This window comes from Nestor notabilis, unplaced genomic scaffold (genome assembly GCF_000696875.1).
Source record: "Nestor notabilis isolate BGI_N333 unplaced genomic scaffold, ASM69687v1 scaffold6292, whole genome shotgun sequence".
Taxonomy (NCBI): Eukaryota; Metazoa; Chordata; class Aves; order Psittaciformes; family Psittacidae; genus Nestor; species Nestor notabilis.
Genome location: NW_009917813.1, coordinates 29,507 through 42,525, shown reverse-complemented (window position 1 = coordinate 42,525; position 13,019 = coordinate 29,507). Strand labels below are relative to the sequence as shown.

At 46.0% G+C, this 13,019-nt stretch overlaps 1 protein-coding gene across 1 annotated transcript in view; it reads right to left on the bottom strand.

Moving 5' to 3' along the window:
- Positions 1 to 6,103: 6,103 nt before the first annotated feature.
- The window catches only part of FAM219A (family with sequence similarity 219, member A), a gene marked incomplete at its 5' end in the record, with an annotated part of 34,554 nt that continues 27,638 nt past the window's right edge, over positions 6,104 to 13,019 (bottom strand). Inside the window, 4 exons of the mRNA XM_010009419.1 lie at positions 6,104 to 6,377; positions 7,293 to 7,347; positions 7,706 to 7,786; positions 11,820 to 11,922. Of these exons, the coding sequence (XP_010007721.1) occupies positions 6,219 to 6,377; positions 7,293 to 7,347; positions 7,706 to 7,786; positions 11,820 to 11,922 (398 nt within the window). The remainder of the gene's footprint in view (positions 6,378 to 7,292; positions 7,348 to 7,705; positions 7,787 to 11,819; positions 11,923 to 13,019) is intronic.

The following is a 13,019-nucleotide window of genomic DNA, read 5'->3' as shown; positions in this document are numbered from 1 at the left end:
CTCACAGCCCCACAGTCTTCAGGAGGGTGAAGAGAAAATCCCAGCCTGCTCCCTGGCTCACCCACCATCACGCTTGTTGGATCTCCCAGTGGTCTGACGTTTGGGTTTGTCTCAGCTACAAGCTGAACACAGCTGCTATCGTAGCATTTCCATGTAAAAACTGAGCAAAGAAATCTGTGAGCTGGGGATGGAGGTGAAGACGATAAAAACCATAAGGGCTGCTGCAAAGAGAGGTTGTCCAAGTTTCCCAGCCCTCTCCATGCATCTGTACTACATCTCTGCATCTCCCAAATCACGCAGGCTTGAGGAAGATAGGTAACAAACGGACTCACAGCTCTTTTTGGGGTGCAGAAGCAAGAAGACAACCTGGGCGGAGAGCAGCGCTTTCCAGTGAGCTCACCTGGGGCAGCTGGATGGGCAACTAGCAAGGGAATGCTGCTCCAGGAGGGTAAATGTCTCAGCAAGTAACGGGACTTATCTCAGCATGGTGTTGGCCTTTTCTTTTCCTGGTGCCTACTGTGATGGTTTCCAGTGACAAAATGAGGCTTCTTTCGTACTTTCCACTCCCTGATGCAGTCCCACCTCCTGTATCACCATCTTTTACTACAGAAATGGCACAATCCTTCCAGGAGCAAATCCATCTTTTGCTGAAGCAGCTTTTTAGAGAAAGCAGAAAGCTTGGAGGCACCACCAGTGGCAAATGGGTCTGGGAAGCAGTGGGAAGAGCTGCTTCCCACAGGCACCAGGGAAAGCTGCAACCTGTCCTGCCACTGTCTGTGCAGCAATGCAACATGGCTTGTTGCCTGGCTGCATGGGCCATGATGCTCTGCTCCATGTAATCTCAATTAGTCCCCACCCTTTGCTTCCCCAGCAAGCTGTTAAAGCACTGCTCAGCCACCTTTTAGCTGCTGTGGTCCTGGGGCTGCCACCAATGACAAGGTGGGCAAAAGAGGGTATGTAGCTGTAGATGTTTGGAAGCAATGCCTCAGCTCAGCTGCATGATACTGAGAGATAAAATATGGATGCCAGCACCTGTGAGAAACCTGCATCAATCTTCTGTAGGTAACTCCAGATCACAACCACTTCCTCTATGCTAAATTGCTGGCCCTTCTGCGTCATGTGAGCTTGAAGGGAGAATGCAAAAGTGAAGGAGGAGCCCTGGCAAAAATGCCAGTCTATACCCTCAGATGGTTACATGGATGCTGAAAGTCAGAATGCAAACCTGCCATGGGAATATGCCATCTGAGCCCTTCAATGCTCTCTTCCCTCTGATGAGCACTCTCTATCCCGGTTGTACTCCTGAATTCCCTAATTATACTAGCAGGGGATGGTGCTGTTGGGCCACCAAATCTTTTTACACATTCCCTGTGGCAGCATGCAGATTAAGAAGCCAGTTGTGCAAGAGCCAGCTGCCAAATAACTAGGAAACACATCCTTGCCAAATGTCATTTAATCTCTCTACTAACCTCTACCCTGCAGCCTTCTGGCACATGCAAGCAACACCAGAAGCTGGTAAACAGAGGGAAAACAAATTAGTGCTTTGAAAATATCCATAAAATGTCTATAGCATGCTTTTTACATCTTGCTGGCAGAGCTATACCATCAGTGGTTCCCATTGCACATTTGGCAATGTCCATGCCGGGTGGTGGTAGCATCTTAGAAAGGCAGGTTTCCTGTCCATTCCTTTCTGTGCTGCAGAAGGGAATGGACATCAAGAGGGTATGTGACTTGCCCGAGGTTAGAGCAAATATGTACCGTGTGCCAACAGCAGCAAGGGACCCCAGATCTCATTCCTGTGCTCTAACAGTCCAGCAGAGTCTCCGCAGTTGTATTTGGCTGCAGTGCCAGCTCGGGGACATGGTGTTTCTGGTGTGTGCATCTGAAAGTGAGCTTTGGTCCCTGCTGCTATCACAACTGCACTGAGATAGATTAACTCAGACAACTGGGATCTGCCCTAGGCCAAGACAGCACTTGGCAACCTTTCTAGTTACTGCTTGTTTTCCTTTTCCTGTTGTTCCATCTGGTGCCCAGCTGGGTCCTTCCTTTCTTCAAAAGCATCTTCATGTTTCTGTTGAGTCACATACACGGCGCTGTACTTTTCAAGCTTCTGCCTGCTGTTGAACAGCTTGCAGGCCAGCCTGAGGACAGACTCTGCACGGAGAGGAAAGGATTCTGCTCAGGACTGCGGACCAATGTGCCAGCCAGCACGCAGCTGACCAGAGTCACCAGAGTGGAGAGACAAACCAGAAGCAGCTGAGTCCATCCTGCCCATGGAGGAGCATCCTAAAGGCCCTTCCTAAGTCCATGCAGCAGGCTTGGTCACCTGCTTTTGCAGCCACAAGGCATCTGCAGGCAAGACATCCAGAACAGCACAGCAGACCCAACGCCCAAGCATACATGTTGGGAGTAGATGTGTAGGAATAACAGATACGATCCAGTGGCTCTTTGAAGGGTTGGATTCAAGATATGTCCAGTAAGACATCAAGCGAGCCAAGGACGGTTGCCTGGACATCAGCCTCCTTTCAGCCAAAGTTTATTTACAACCACCATGACTAAATCATGCCATCTAAAGACCTTCCTCACCACGAAGAGGATGTTCCTCCTCAAACAGACATCTGGAAATGGGGAGTTTGTGGACAGGGGAGACAAGAGTTGAGTGCTGAGACACTGGAGTTCAAAGCCAGCTTACATTAAAGAGCAAAATTATCATGTGATAAAAGGAACTTTGCTTAAACTTGAGTAATTTGGTGACTGAAATTACATAAAATCCTAACAAAAAGCCAATCTGGCTTTAGGAGGAATCAAATGCAAGTTCCTTTATGAAGACACCAGCATCAATATCCTTAAATCCTATCTGCATGGTAATTTAGATGGACAGCAATGTCTTTCATTGTGCTCCTCTCCTTGGTATTCTGTACAACTTTGGCCTGAAAATGGGGCCTGAGAAGACCATACGGTTTGGTGCAAAGACTGGAACAAAGAACAATTTGCTTTTTTGCATGCAACCTGCATTTAGGAGAGTGCCTAGCAGCTCTGCAGATTTTAGGGCTTTGTAATACTATGACGGAGAGTCAGGGCTTATACTCTTTGTTTTTCCAGGCCATGCTGGCAAAGACTGGTCTAAGGAGAGCAGTGCCAGAATGGCCATGTATCTATACACCTTCCCACAAAGTCACCACAGCATAACCTCCAATGAGGGCACAAAGAAAACCTTCTGGCAGAAGCAAAGGTCTGAACATGAGACCAGATAGGGAGAGCCAGCTTTATCTGCCGTTAATACAGACTGACAGGCTGTCCACCACATTCCATAATGAGCCAACAAACATGCCGCATGGTCATAACCTGCTTAAGGGGCTGTGGTTCAGAAGGGTTAGTGTTCCATTTTCTATGATAGCCACATGCGCATCGCCTTAATCCATTCAGCCTTCCTGATAACGACCCTACACAGGTAACTACTTTTCCCCACCCTTTCTACTTTATCCCCCTGATAAAATATACGAACACAAAGCATAGAGAGGAGAAGCCAAAAAATTACCATTTTATGGTCCTGTACTGTCATGCCAAAACAGCTATTTGTGCAACCAACACCTTCTGTGCGAGCAGGGAAAAACACTCGGCCTGTGCTTTGGTCTGTATTTGGTGAAAGCACTGGCTGTAACATTTAAATTCATCTCCCTCCCTCCCTAAATGGTTGTGCAAGAAGTAGATGCACATTACACAATGCAAAGGGCTGAGGGCAGTTGCAGGGTTGAGGAATGCCTCAGGGCACATGGCAGGCAAAAACCAGCAATAGAGGCAATAAAAGGACTTGGTCATGGTGCCATGGGGTTATCAGGGAAGGTCTATCCTTTGGAGGGGAGGTGTTAACCCTGGGAGATACAGTGTCAGCAAGCCTCATTCTGTCTTAGACCAAACGTGATGGCAGCATCACAGAGACCTATGGGACCTGCAGCCCTCCATGGCTGACCCATGTAAACAGATGGCTTGTTGCTCTAGCAGGCACACCGAAATGCTCCTGAGCAAGGGCTGTGGGAAAGGCGCAGCCTTGCAGCCCGGCTGGAAGGCACAGAGACTGACCCAGAAGGATAAATGTGATGAAAATGCTGCATGGTACCAATGCTGAACTGCAAAGTCCCTCTGGAGAGACTGACGATTTAAACAGACTCGGTCATGTCCTACAGGGTTTGGTTTGACCATGGTGTTTCTGTTAGGGTTTGACTACAATCCCCATTAAAAAGACTCCTTAAGGAATGTTTTTTCCCTTTTATCTTTTCTCTCTACACAGTGTTGTTAGAGCTCTCCCCCCAACTCCAGACAACTTGCTAACCTCATCCTAAGCTATACTTTGGAAATATTCCCCCTAGCATTACCAAGTGGTGCAAAAGGGAGAGGAATTCACTTGAGGAACACTCTTCCTAGAGGAGCTGGCAAGTTAACCAGCACTTCTGCATGAGGAGGCAGGGATGCTCAGTAAACAGCACCACTCAGTCCTCTTTCTGTGTTCTGGAGCCAGGGTGACAGCATGCTTTTTAGGGATGGGGGGCCAAACATAGCTTTAACAGTTTTCCATACCAGCTAGTGAACAACAGAGCTCAGAAATCTTGTGTGCCTGCTCTTTTGCTCACATGGTGGTATTGTGCTTTGCACTGCACAGAGTGAAACCACAGGATGTTAAATAAATCTTCTCCTAACCATGAGGAGGACTTCTTAAAGACACAGCTCCCTTCATGCAGATTTCAGATGGGGGATCTGTCTGCAGGGGTGGAGCTGAGGCTCTGCCTTGTGACTCAGGAATTCTGATGGGAAGCTCAGAATTGCCCTCGCTTTTTCCCTTCCCCAGGCAGTAAAACAAATGATGACCCAAGGCAGGCAGTCCTTCCTCCTGGCAGGGCAGAAAAACACACAGTTGTGGCAAAAGATTTCGACATGGAAAAAATGCCAGCCCATCCCTTGCCTGAGCCCCACGTATGCTGAAGCCAGCAGTGTAAGACCAGCCAGGAGAGCATGTATTTCCTAATTCCAGAAATGATTCTGCATTCGAAGCAATCTGCTGGTGAACTGACAATCCAGTCCAGCACACGTAATGCCAAGTCTCCTGACTATTCCAGCAACAAATAAACACAACTGCTCCTGATACGGGACAGGTCTAATACAGACCAAGCCTGGTTCACAATTGGGCAGAAATGGATAAACAGTAGCTTCCTCTCATGGTTTTTTTTTTTCAGCTGAAGCTGCTCATAATCTTGCTGTTGCCGGAAAGTCCCCTAAAATCTGACACCACCACACAGATGTCTTCAGCCTTAACAAATCTCTCCCACAGGCACCAATAGGCGCAGTGTCAAAAGAATATCAGTAGATGAGCACTGTAAAAGCGTGCTTTCTTCAAGTAGCTTTTCCAGCACTGACCTTCAGGCTGTACAGCTCCAGACCTGTCTCATGCAGGACTCATTTTTTCTTAGTTGAAAAAAATTTAAGATTTTTGGAAACATATGGGTCTCATGGGAATTAAATAAAGGCTGGAGTCAGTATACGTGACTGGACTGAACTCAGGAGTATGGTGTTCTTAGGCAAGGACTGATTCCTCAGTGGATTGCAAATCAAATCGGATGTGTTTGGTGATAATTTAATGTGGAGCTAAGGGTAGATTGGATTGGATATGTGACACGACAGTTAGTACTGACTCACAGTGAAATGCCACCTATTTGCCATGCTAGTCCTGGCTAGCCTTGCCATGAGAAAGGATGCTCTGCTCATTCCTGTGCCCCAGTATCATTGCAAGTGAAACAAGTTTAGTGTATGAATTAAAACCCAACATTCTTTCACTGGTAAAACGTCCTGACTCCTCAGTCTCACCCCTGATCTTGCAGATGGATTGGTTTGGGTGGGGCAATTACCTGCAGCCCCATCTGACCCTTCCCATTCTGTAACAGACACCTTACAAAACATCCCCAGTGCCTACACAAACCAAGGAGGTATCTCTGGACCACTCTGCATTCACTCTCCAGACCAGTCAGTTTTGCCAGGTGCTGCCTGGCGCTTTGAGCAACTTCTGTTTAATCATAATTTAAAATAACTTATCAACCAATCATAAAACGAATTTTTTGGTTTCTCCTGGCTCCATGAACACAAAGAGGTGCACGTCCTACCATAGGAGGAAGCAATGGCTGTTAAGTTTTACAGTTATAGTGGAAAGCATTGATCACAGCCTGCCGGCCTCACTACTGGATGTGACAGGCGGTGGAGGAGGTGGCTTGGCAACACATGCAGGTAGGGTTGACCGACTTAGGGGGAATTAGGTCGAGGTCCTCATCATCTGGGATCTCATCTAACCGGTACCCATCCTTTAGCAGCTGGATGTTCAAGTCTTGGTTGATCTGCTACAGACAAAGAGACAAACAGTCAAACACTTGAAACATTTGATGGTTGGAAGAGGAAGATGAAGGAAGTCCCTTATTCTGGAACATATTTCCCCATTATTAGCAGCTGCCCCACTAATGAAAGAGTCCCAGTTTTTGGCCACAGGTGAGGGCTGCTTTCTCTTCTAGTTTCTGCCAGAATAGGAATGTCTAGAGTGAGATAATCCAGAAGTTGATACACTATTTTATTCTGGGATAATCTTTCCATGAAGACAAGCCCTCATTTAAACTGATGTAATAATAATGTTAATAAACCAGCTGGCAGCTAAGCAGACCTGTCTGACAGTCTGGAGCACACTATAGCAGTTGAAAGGTGGTAAAGCTTTTTGCGTCTTTGTGATCTCGGGTTCAAGTGCGGACTAACCAGACCTGGGTGAATAACACTTTATCATGACCCAGAGATGGTCCAGACCATTTGATCTGGTCCCTGCTCTGGGTCAATATGCACCAGATGACCCTGACTGCCCCAAGAACTGGAAATCACAGCACACCCTCAGAACCTTTACTTGTATCCTTGGCAAGCATATGGTTGTGAAGCTGGCATGACAGCCAAGTTGATGCTTCTGTACCACATGGACCAACACTGCAGGACTAAGCAGAACTGGGAAAAGCTTGAGTGAAGCCAAAGGTAGCTGTGAAAACAGCCAACAGGCAGATCTCTGTGCCACAGCAGTGTGGGGATGGAGCCAACTGGATCACCAGGGAAGAAAGAAACATGACACAGTTTCTGCCATGGCCCCTTCCAGACTCACAGTCTACAACTGCTGGTAAATTTGTTGTGTAGCCATTTCTGGCAGTACAAGATTGCTCTAAGCTGTTTCTGGGTGCTTTACTATTAGCATTCATGGCAAGGATGCACGGGAGAGTATAACTCACCTCAGCTGATGAGTATCCCGAGGAGGAATATCTGGACATGTCAAAGTCATCATCACTGCAGGGAAGGATAAGATAAAGCAAAGATGGAAACAGTTAGAGAGACCTGTATTCCTTGGTTAGACCTATCTTTCTCACATGAAGCTGTCCTTGAGGCATAGAGAAGTTACCTCAAGGGGGCCTGGAAAGCAACTTTCATCTGTGACCCTCAGATCTTTCCATCACAGCGCTCTTTACTCACGTCTCTTCCTACTTGTTTACACATACAGAGCAGTTACGACATATGCCAAAGGGCACAGCAAGGAAGAAAATTAGCGGCCTGCAAAAGCTGTTTCAGCAGGCGTTAGCTTCAGTGCTGCACTCTGGCATGAAAACTTCCTTGCCCCATAATGTATATTGTCTTAGCACTTGCATACCTGTCCGTATCCAGGGCTACCAGCGGCTTTTCATCCGGACTCTGGTCTAATGACGAATAGCCCTTATTGGGAACAACAAGCCTGAAATAATTAAATGTCTGTTAACCACACAGGAAAGCTCTGTGCCACACACAGTCTACAGCAAAGCTATATGACAGTTAGTTAGCTTTTCTCCATCCCACTTCATTGCAAGCCCTCCCTTATTGGTGAGGATGTTTAAGATGCACTAAATGGGTTCAAGTCAGAGGAAGCAAGCTGTGTCTCTGGGTAGCTTTGCGCAATTTCACAGGGATGAACGCTGCACATGTGTTGGGAGCATGCTCCTCCCTGGTTAAAAAAAGCTTTGGGGCACTCCACCCTTCGTTCTGGTGAAGGTGTTCAGCTAGCACTGCCTGTCAGATCAGATTGCTGGTTTTTGTGTTGTTATTTTTTCCTAGCAATGAGTACATGACACTCACAATAAGCAAATAGGAGAAGGAGGCTGCCTAGGAAAAGGCAGCTCAGTGCTCCTGCTATTCTACTGCTGGAAATCAGGGATGTAGTCTCTCTGCCTGAGTCCTTATCCAGCCTCCCACAGCTGAACTCTTCTGAGGTCTCAGTCCTAAATTTAGAAATATGAGATATATGAGCTGGTGGGTGCAGCATAAGAGCCCACTCAGCCTAGCACTTTTAAAATCCCATTATTTTATAATGACTTTCACTTCATCAGGAGCGTTTCAAAGGCTGACAATGACTTTGCACCTTTAATTGCCTGAGAGAGTGTGTGAAATGGAATACAGGCTTCAGAGCTTCTAGGATAAGGAAAATACATTAATACAATAGTATCTAGTTCACAACAGGGTTCTTTCATCCACAAAACTGCACAAAGACTTTGGTTCATATTTAACATAAGATCAAACAAACAAAGCAAATGGAGTAAGATTCTGTGTTCAGCAAGCGGGAACTGCGAAAGTGATGAAAAACACCTCATTCAGTGGGTTAACTTGGGTTCTCTCCCACATGAAGAACTGGTCTTTAACACCACACAATGATGCACAATGATGCTCCAACTGCTCTCTAACTTCCTGCAATGTTTTTCTGCTTCTGCTCAGAAGATTTCAGGAAGCCATTACAATTTTAGCAATACAAAAGCCTGCCTGGCACTGAAGATGAGTAGACTTAGAGAAAGTCAATATATCAAGTGTTATCACAAAGCAGATATATAGGTTCATGACTACTTGTATTTTCTTACTGTGTTCATTGAAACACAAGATTGAAGAAATCAGTTTAAAAAGTGATGCAGCATTTCCAACCTGGTGCACCAGGGGACTGAAGAAAACAGGACCCACTTGCAAAATTCAATATCCCTTCTCATAGCACTGGGATGATCCTTATGCTCTTGAAGCACACAGGAAGGAAATCAAGAAGCAAATAGGCCTGAAACAGAAGCTGTGATCTGGCAATAGCAGCCTTTCCATACAGATATCAGAAGTATTGACTTCCATTCTCGCTCTCCAGTTTTCAAGTCTCTGCTCCATATATACCCACTAATGGTTGTTACTATACCAACAGCGAACAAAGCATTATCAGGGGGTCTAAGAGAAGAACCCTTTGTAGTGCTACCTAATTGGTTAAAAAATAAAAAATCACTACATCTTTTTCTTGAGAAATATTTTTTCCCCCTCAGTAACACGGAACTTCAGCCTTTCTGCAAGAGACAAAAACTGTGATGATGTTTCTTTCCCGCACATCCTGATTGTCCTTATTTTCACTTCCCACTGTCCTTGGAACAAAGCTGGGTAGCAGTTGTAGCTGCTTTCATCTGCAACTGTCCCAGTAAGAGCTTCTTGTCTCAGTGCCTTTGCTCAGTTAACGTGAAATACGTTATGACACAAATCTGAGTTTAGGTTATTCTCACAGTAGGCTGCAGTATCTGGCTGTGTCCAAGTGGCGTGGGCTCTGCCTGTGCTCGTAGCATGTGTGCCGGCATCACCCCAACCTTGGTCACATTTTATTTGCTCTTAAGGAGACTGAGCATGTTTTGGATCCAGATCCTTTCACCTCTAAGGCTGGCTGTGCCCTTGCTCCAGAAGAAGAACGAATGGTGAAGTCAAGCTGGCACTAGAGTCTGGATGTCAGAAATATATACAGATAATACAGAAGAACAGAAGCCTTGGGGAAGGAGGAGGCGGTGGAGTAAAGACTAGAAGAGGCAATATGGTTTGCCTGAATGAAGGAAAACATATTTGATGAGAACAGCAGAACTCTTATAAAGAGGAAAATGGTTTTAGCTTATTTTCCTCCTGCAGAGACCAGAGGAGGCCAAAAGTTAAGACATGAAACATAACCTGGATGTTTTGCAGTGTATCTTCTGTTATACTGCAACTGTTACACCGTGAAAAGAAGGTGCTTGAACAAGCTTGTGGCATTTCTGCCTTCCTGGGGTTGCCTTGTCTGTGACAAGACAGACTGAACCATTCTGAGGTATTACTAGAGCTGTGCTCGTGGTACAATTTGGTTCCCAGAAAGCCAATGGAGCTGGGGGATGAAGGGACTTGGACTGGTGAGACTCTGTGCCAGACACCTCCCAGCCATATGGGAACAACAGAGCTTGGATAAAGCAATTGCTGCAAACCTGTTCTGCAGGTCCCAAGGAATGCTTCTAAAGAGATGTGTGAAAAGTAACAGAAAAGTAACACTAGTGCCAGCAGGCACTTAGCTGTGGAGGGGTCTGCATGTCCTCTGAACAGTGCTCAGATGTCCCCAGTGGAACAAAATGCCTGTTGGGAATCTTTTGTCAATAGGTGTCACTGTCACTGCTCTGCTCTTCCCCACTCAAATCACTGCTTTCCATCAGCAGTTCGGAAACAGCCTCTCCAAGCAGAACTCACTGATTTTACAGGTAGGCACCTGTACTTACTCCATCTTCTCTCCTTTACCATCTTCCTCTAATTTCAGTGCTTCTAAATCTCTCAAGCAACAAGTATGCTGTGACTTCTCTCAGGAAGCTAGCACACAGCCTATTGCCAGAAGAAACCAAGTCTTTCTAGCTTGTATTTGGAAGACAAGGAGAAACAGTGGGCATGGAAAATCCAGCATCTGCTGAATTTCTTGCTGCCATGACGGGCCTGGCTCCTTTATATGGTCTCAACAACCAAACACAGAGCCGGAAGCAATGCAGTATATTCCACCAACGTTGCAGAGGCTTACAGAATAAAACTTGACAAAATCCTGGCATGATTTATGACTACCGTTTTGGGTTTTGGGAATTAATTGGAACAAGGAACTTCATCTGTTGGATGTGTTGCATACAGAGAGGCTCTGACCTGCAGCTCCTGTTCTACTTAATATATGGTAATCTATGCAACTTTCCCATTCATCAGTAAACACCCAGCATTCATGCAGATTCTTCTGTCATTTTAAGTGAGGTCCTGTACTAAAACCTGCTACCTTTCTAATAGCATGCAAAGCATGCAGTCCCATGGGCTCAGGGGGGCCCCTGTCTCCTGAATGCAGGTAAGTAATACATTGGTGTACTGAAGCTTGCATGAAGAAAATAGAAATACCCTAAACCAAAGTATTCAGCTAGCAATGTCTTTGTTGACAGTGGTCTGCAGCACTGTCTGATACTGTCATACAGAAATGTGCCAAAGCAGCTCCAGTAAAGTATGACCATGCTGTTCAAAGTGTGGAGGAGGTATATGGCAAAGCACACAGACATGGATTATTTACAAGCCTTCATTGAGTTCATCACTATGGGGAAGGGGTCACATCAGAAAAGAGCAGGGGAACTACTGTGATAAAAGCAGCTGAAGCAGAACTAAGCTCTAAACCAGTTTGTGTTACATGAAGCAGCATCATGCCTCTCATGCACGACAGTCATATCAAACCCCTGACTTTGACCAGGCTGGGCTGCACGGTCACTGGTCCTGGGCTTAGCTGTCCCTGCATTTCCCCAGGGCATGGGATGCAACACAGCACAGAGCATTTGGGCCTGCCAACTCCAGGAAAGGCCAGCACTGCTTTTCCAGCATATCTGGCAGTGGGCAAATGATGAAGAATATGACCTTGCCCATTCTAAGGCCATTAGAGATCGCAGTGTAGAGCACAGTTGAGTCCTTTTCCAACCCCTTACCTTGTTCGTGCCATCACGTTGTTCTTCTTGGGCTGCTGATTAACTGGGCTTCCCATGTTGCCATTCTTCAGGGAGCCCTTCCGAGCCAGCTCTCTCTGCTTCTCTGCATATGGGATACAAAGGGAAAAGCAAAATGAGGACAACAGCCTGGCTAGCCATCATGCAGCTGCAGAAACCCAGATCTGACAGCTGCAAAAGGCACAGCAGAATTAATAGCAAAGCACGTAAGCTATCCACCTCCCAAGAAGGGACACTGCAAAGACAGGATGAGCTGTGTCCCATTGTGTCCAAAGTCACCAGGGGTAAAACTCATGTACCTTGACTCATAGCAGCTTGTTGAGAATGCCACATGAAGATGGTCATGGAGCTTCTGGATGAGACCCAGATGCAACTGAGGCAGAGAAAGGGCAGAGACCTTGTCTCTACCTGCACTCAGACGCTGTATGAACCACAACACTGTGCTTTGTGCTCGGCAAGGGAATTTGTCCTTCTACCTTTTCTCCTCCTATTGAGGGTGCTGCAGAGGGGACCAGTGGGGGTAGAAAAATGTCTCCATCAAAGCAGCACCATCATTTAGTGTTAGTCCAGCACAGCTTGACACCATGCCTGACTTACTACTGTTTCCCTAGACAGCAACTCACCAGACTAACACACCCTACAGCAGAAAGCGTTGCTGCCTTTCCTGCTTCTCCTCCTGGCAATCTGTGATGTCCCCTGTGTAGCTTTTTCTTTTATCTCACATTGATTCTTGGGAGCTTGCTTTCTTTACTAAAAAAAACCCCAAACAAACAAGCAAAACATTTTGCAACTGTATTTTTAAACAGCATATTGTTTGCATAAATTTTCATGTATGTTTTACTTGCTGCTGAAATGTACCTTAAAGCAGACAGTATGGCATACTTTATGTATTCAGTGTAAAAGGGGATTTAAATTAGCTCCTCATTTAGGACAGATTGTTTCTCTTAACTGGTCACCGCAGGATCACAACTAGAATTCAGGTCCTAAAGCTAAACAGGTATGCAATATCTATGTTCTATTAATACAGCCCTGACTCCATCAGGGATAGGAGCCCATGTGTGATGGGTTTTCATATTAACTGATACTCAATTTTCTGATTCAAAGTCCCTCCTTGTTTCCTGTGGGCAGCCAGTTGAGTTGAGTTAGCAATTAGTTGCAAAAGTGGGGCTAACTGCCCCAATC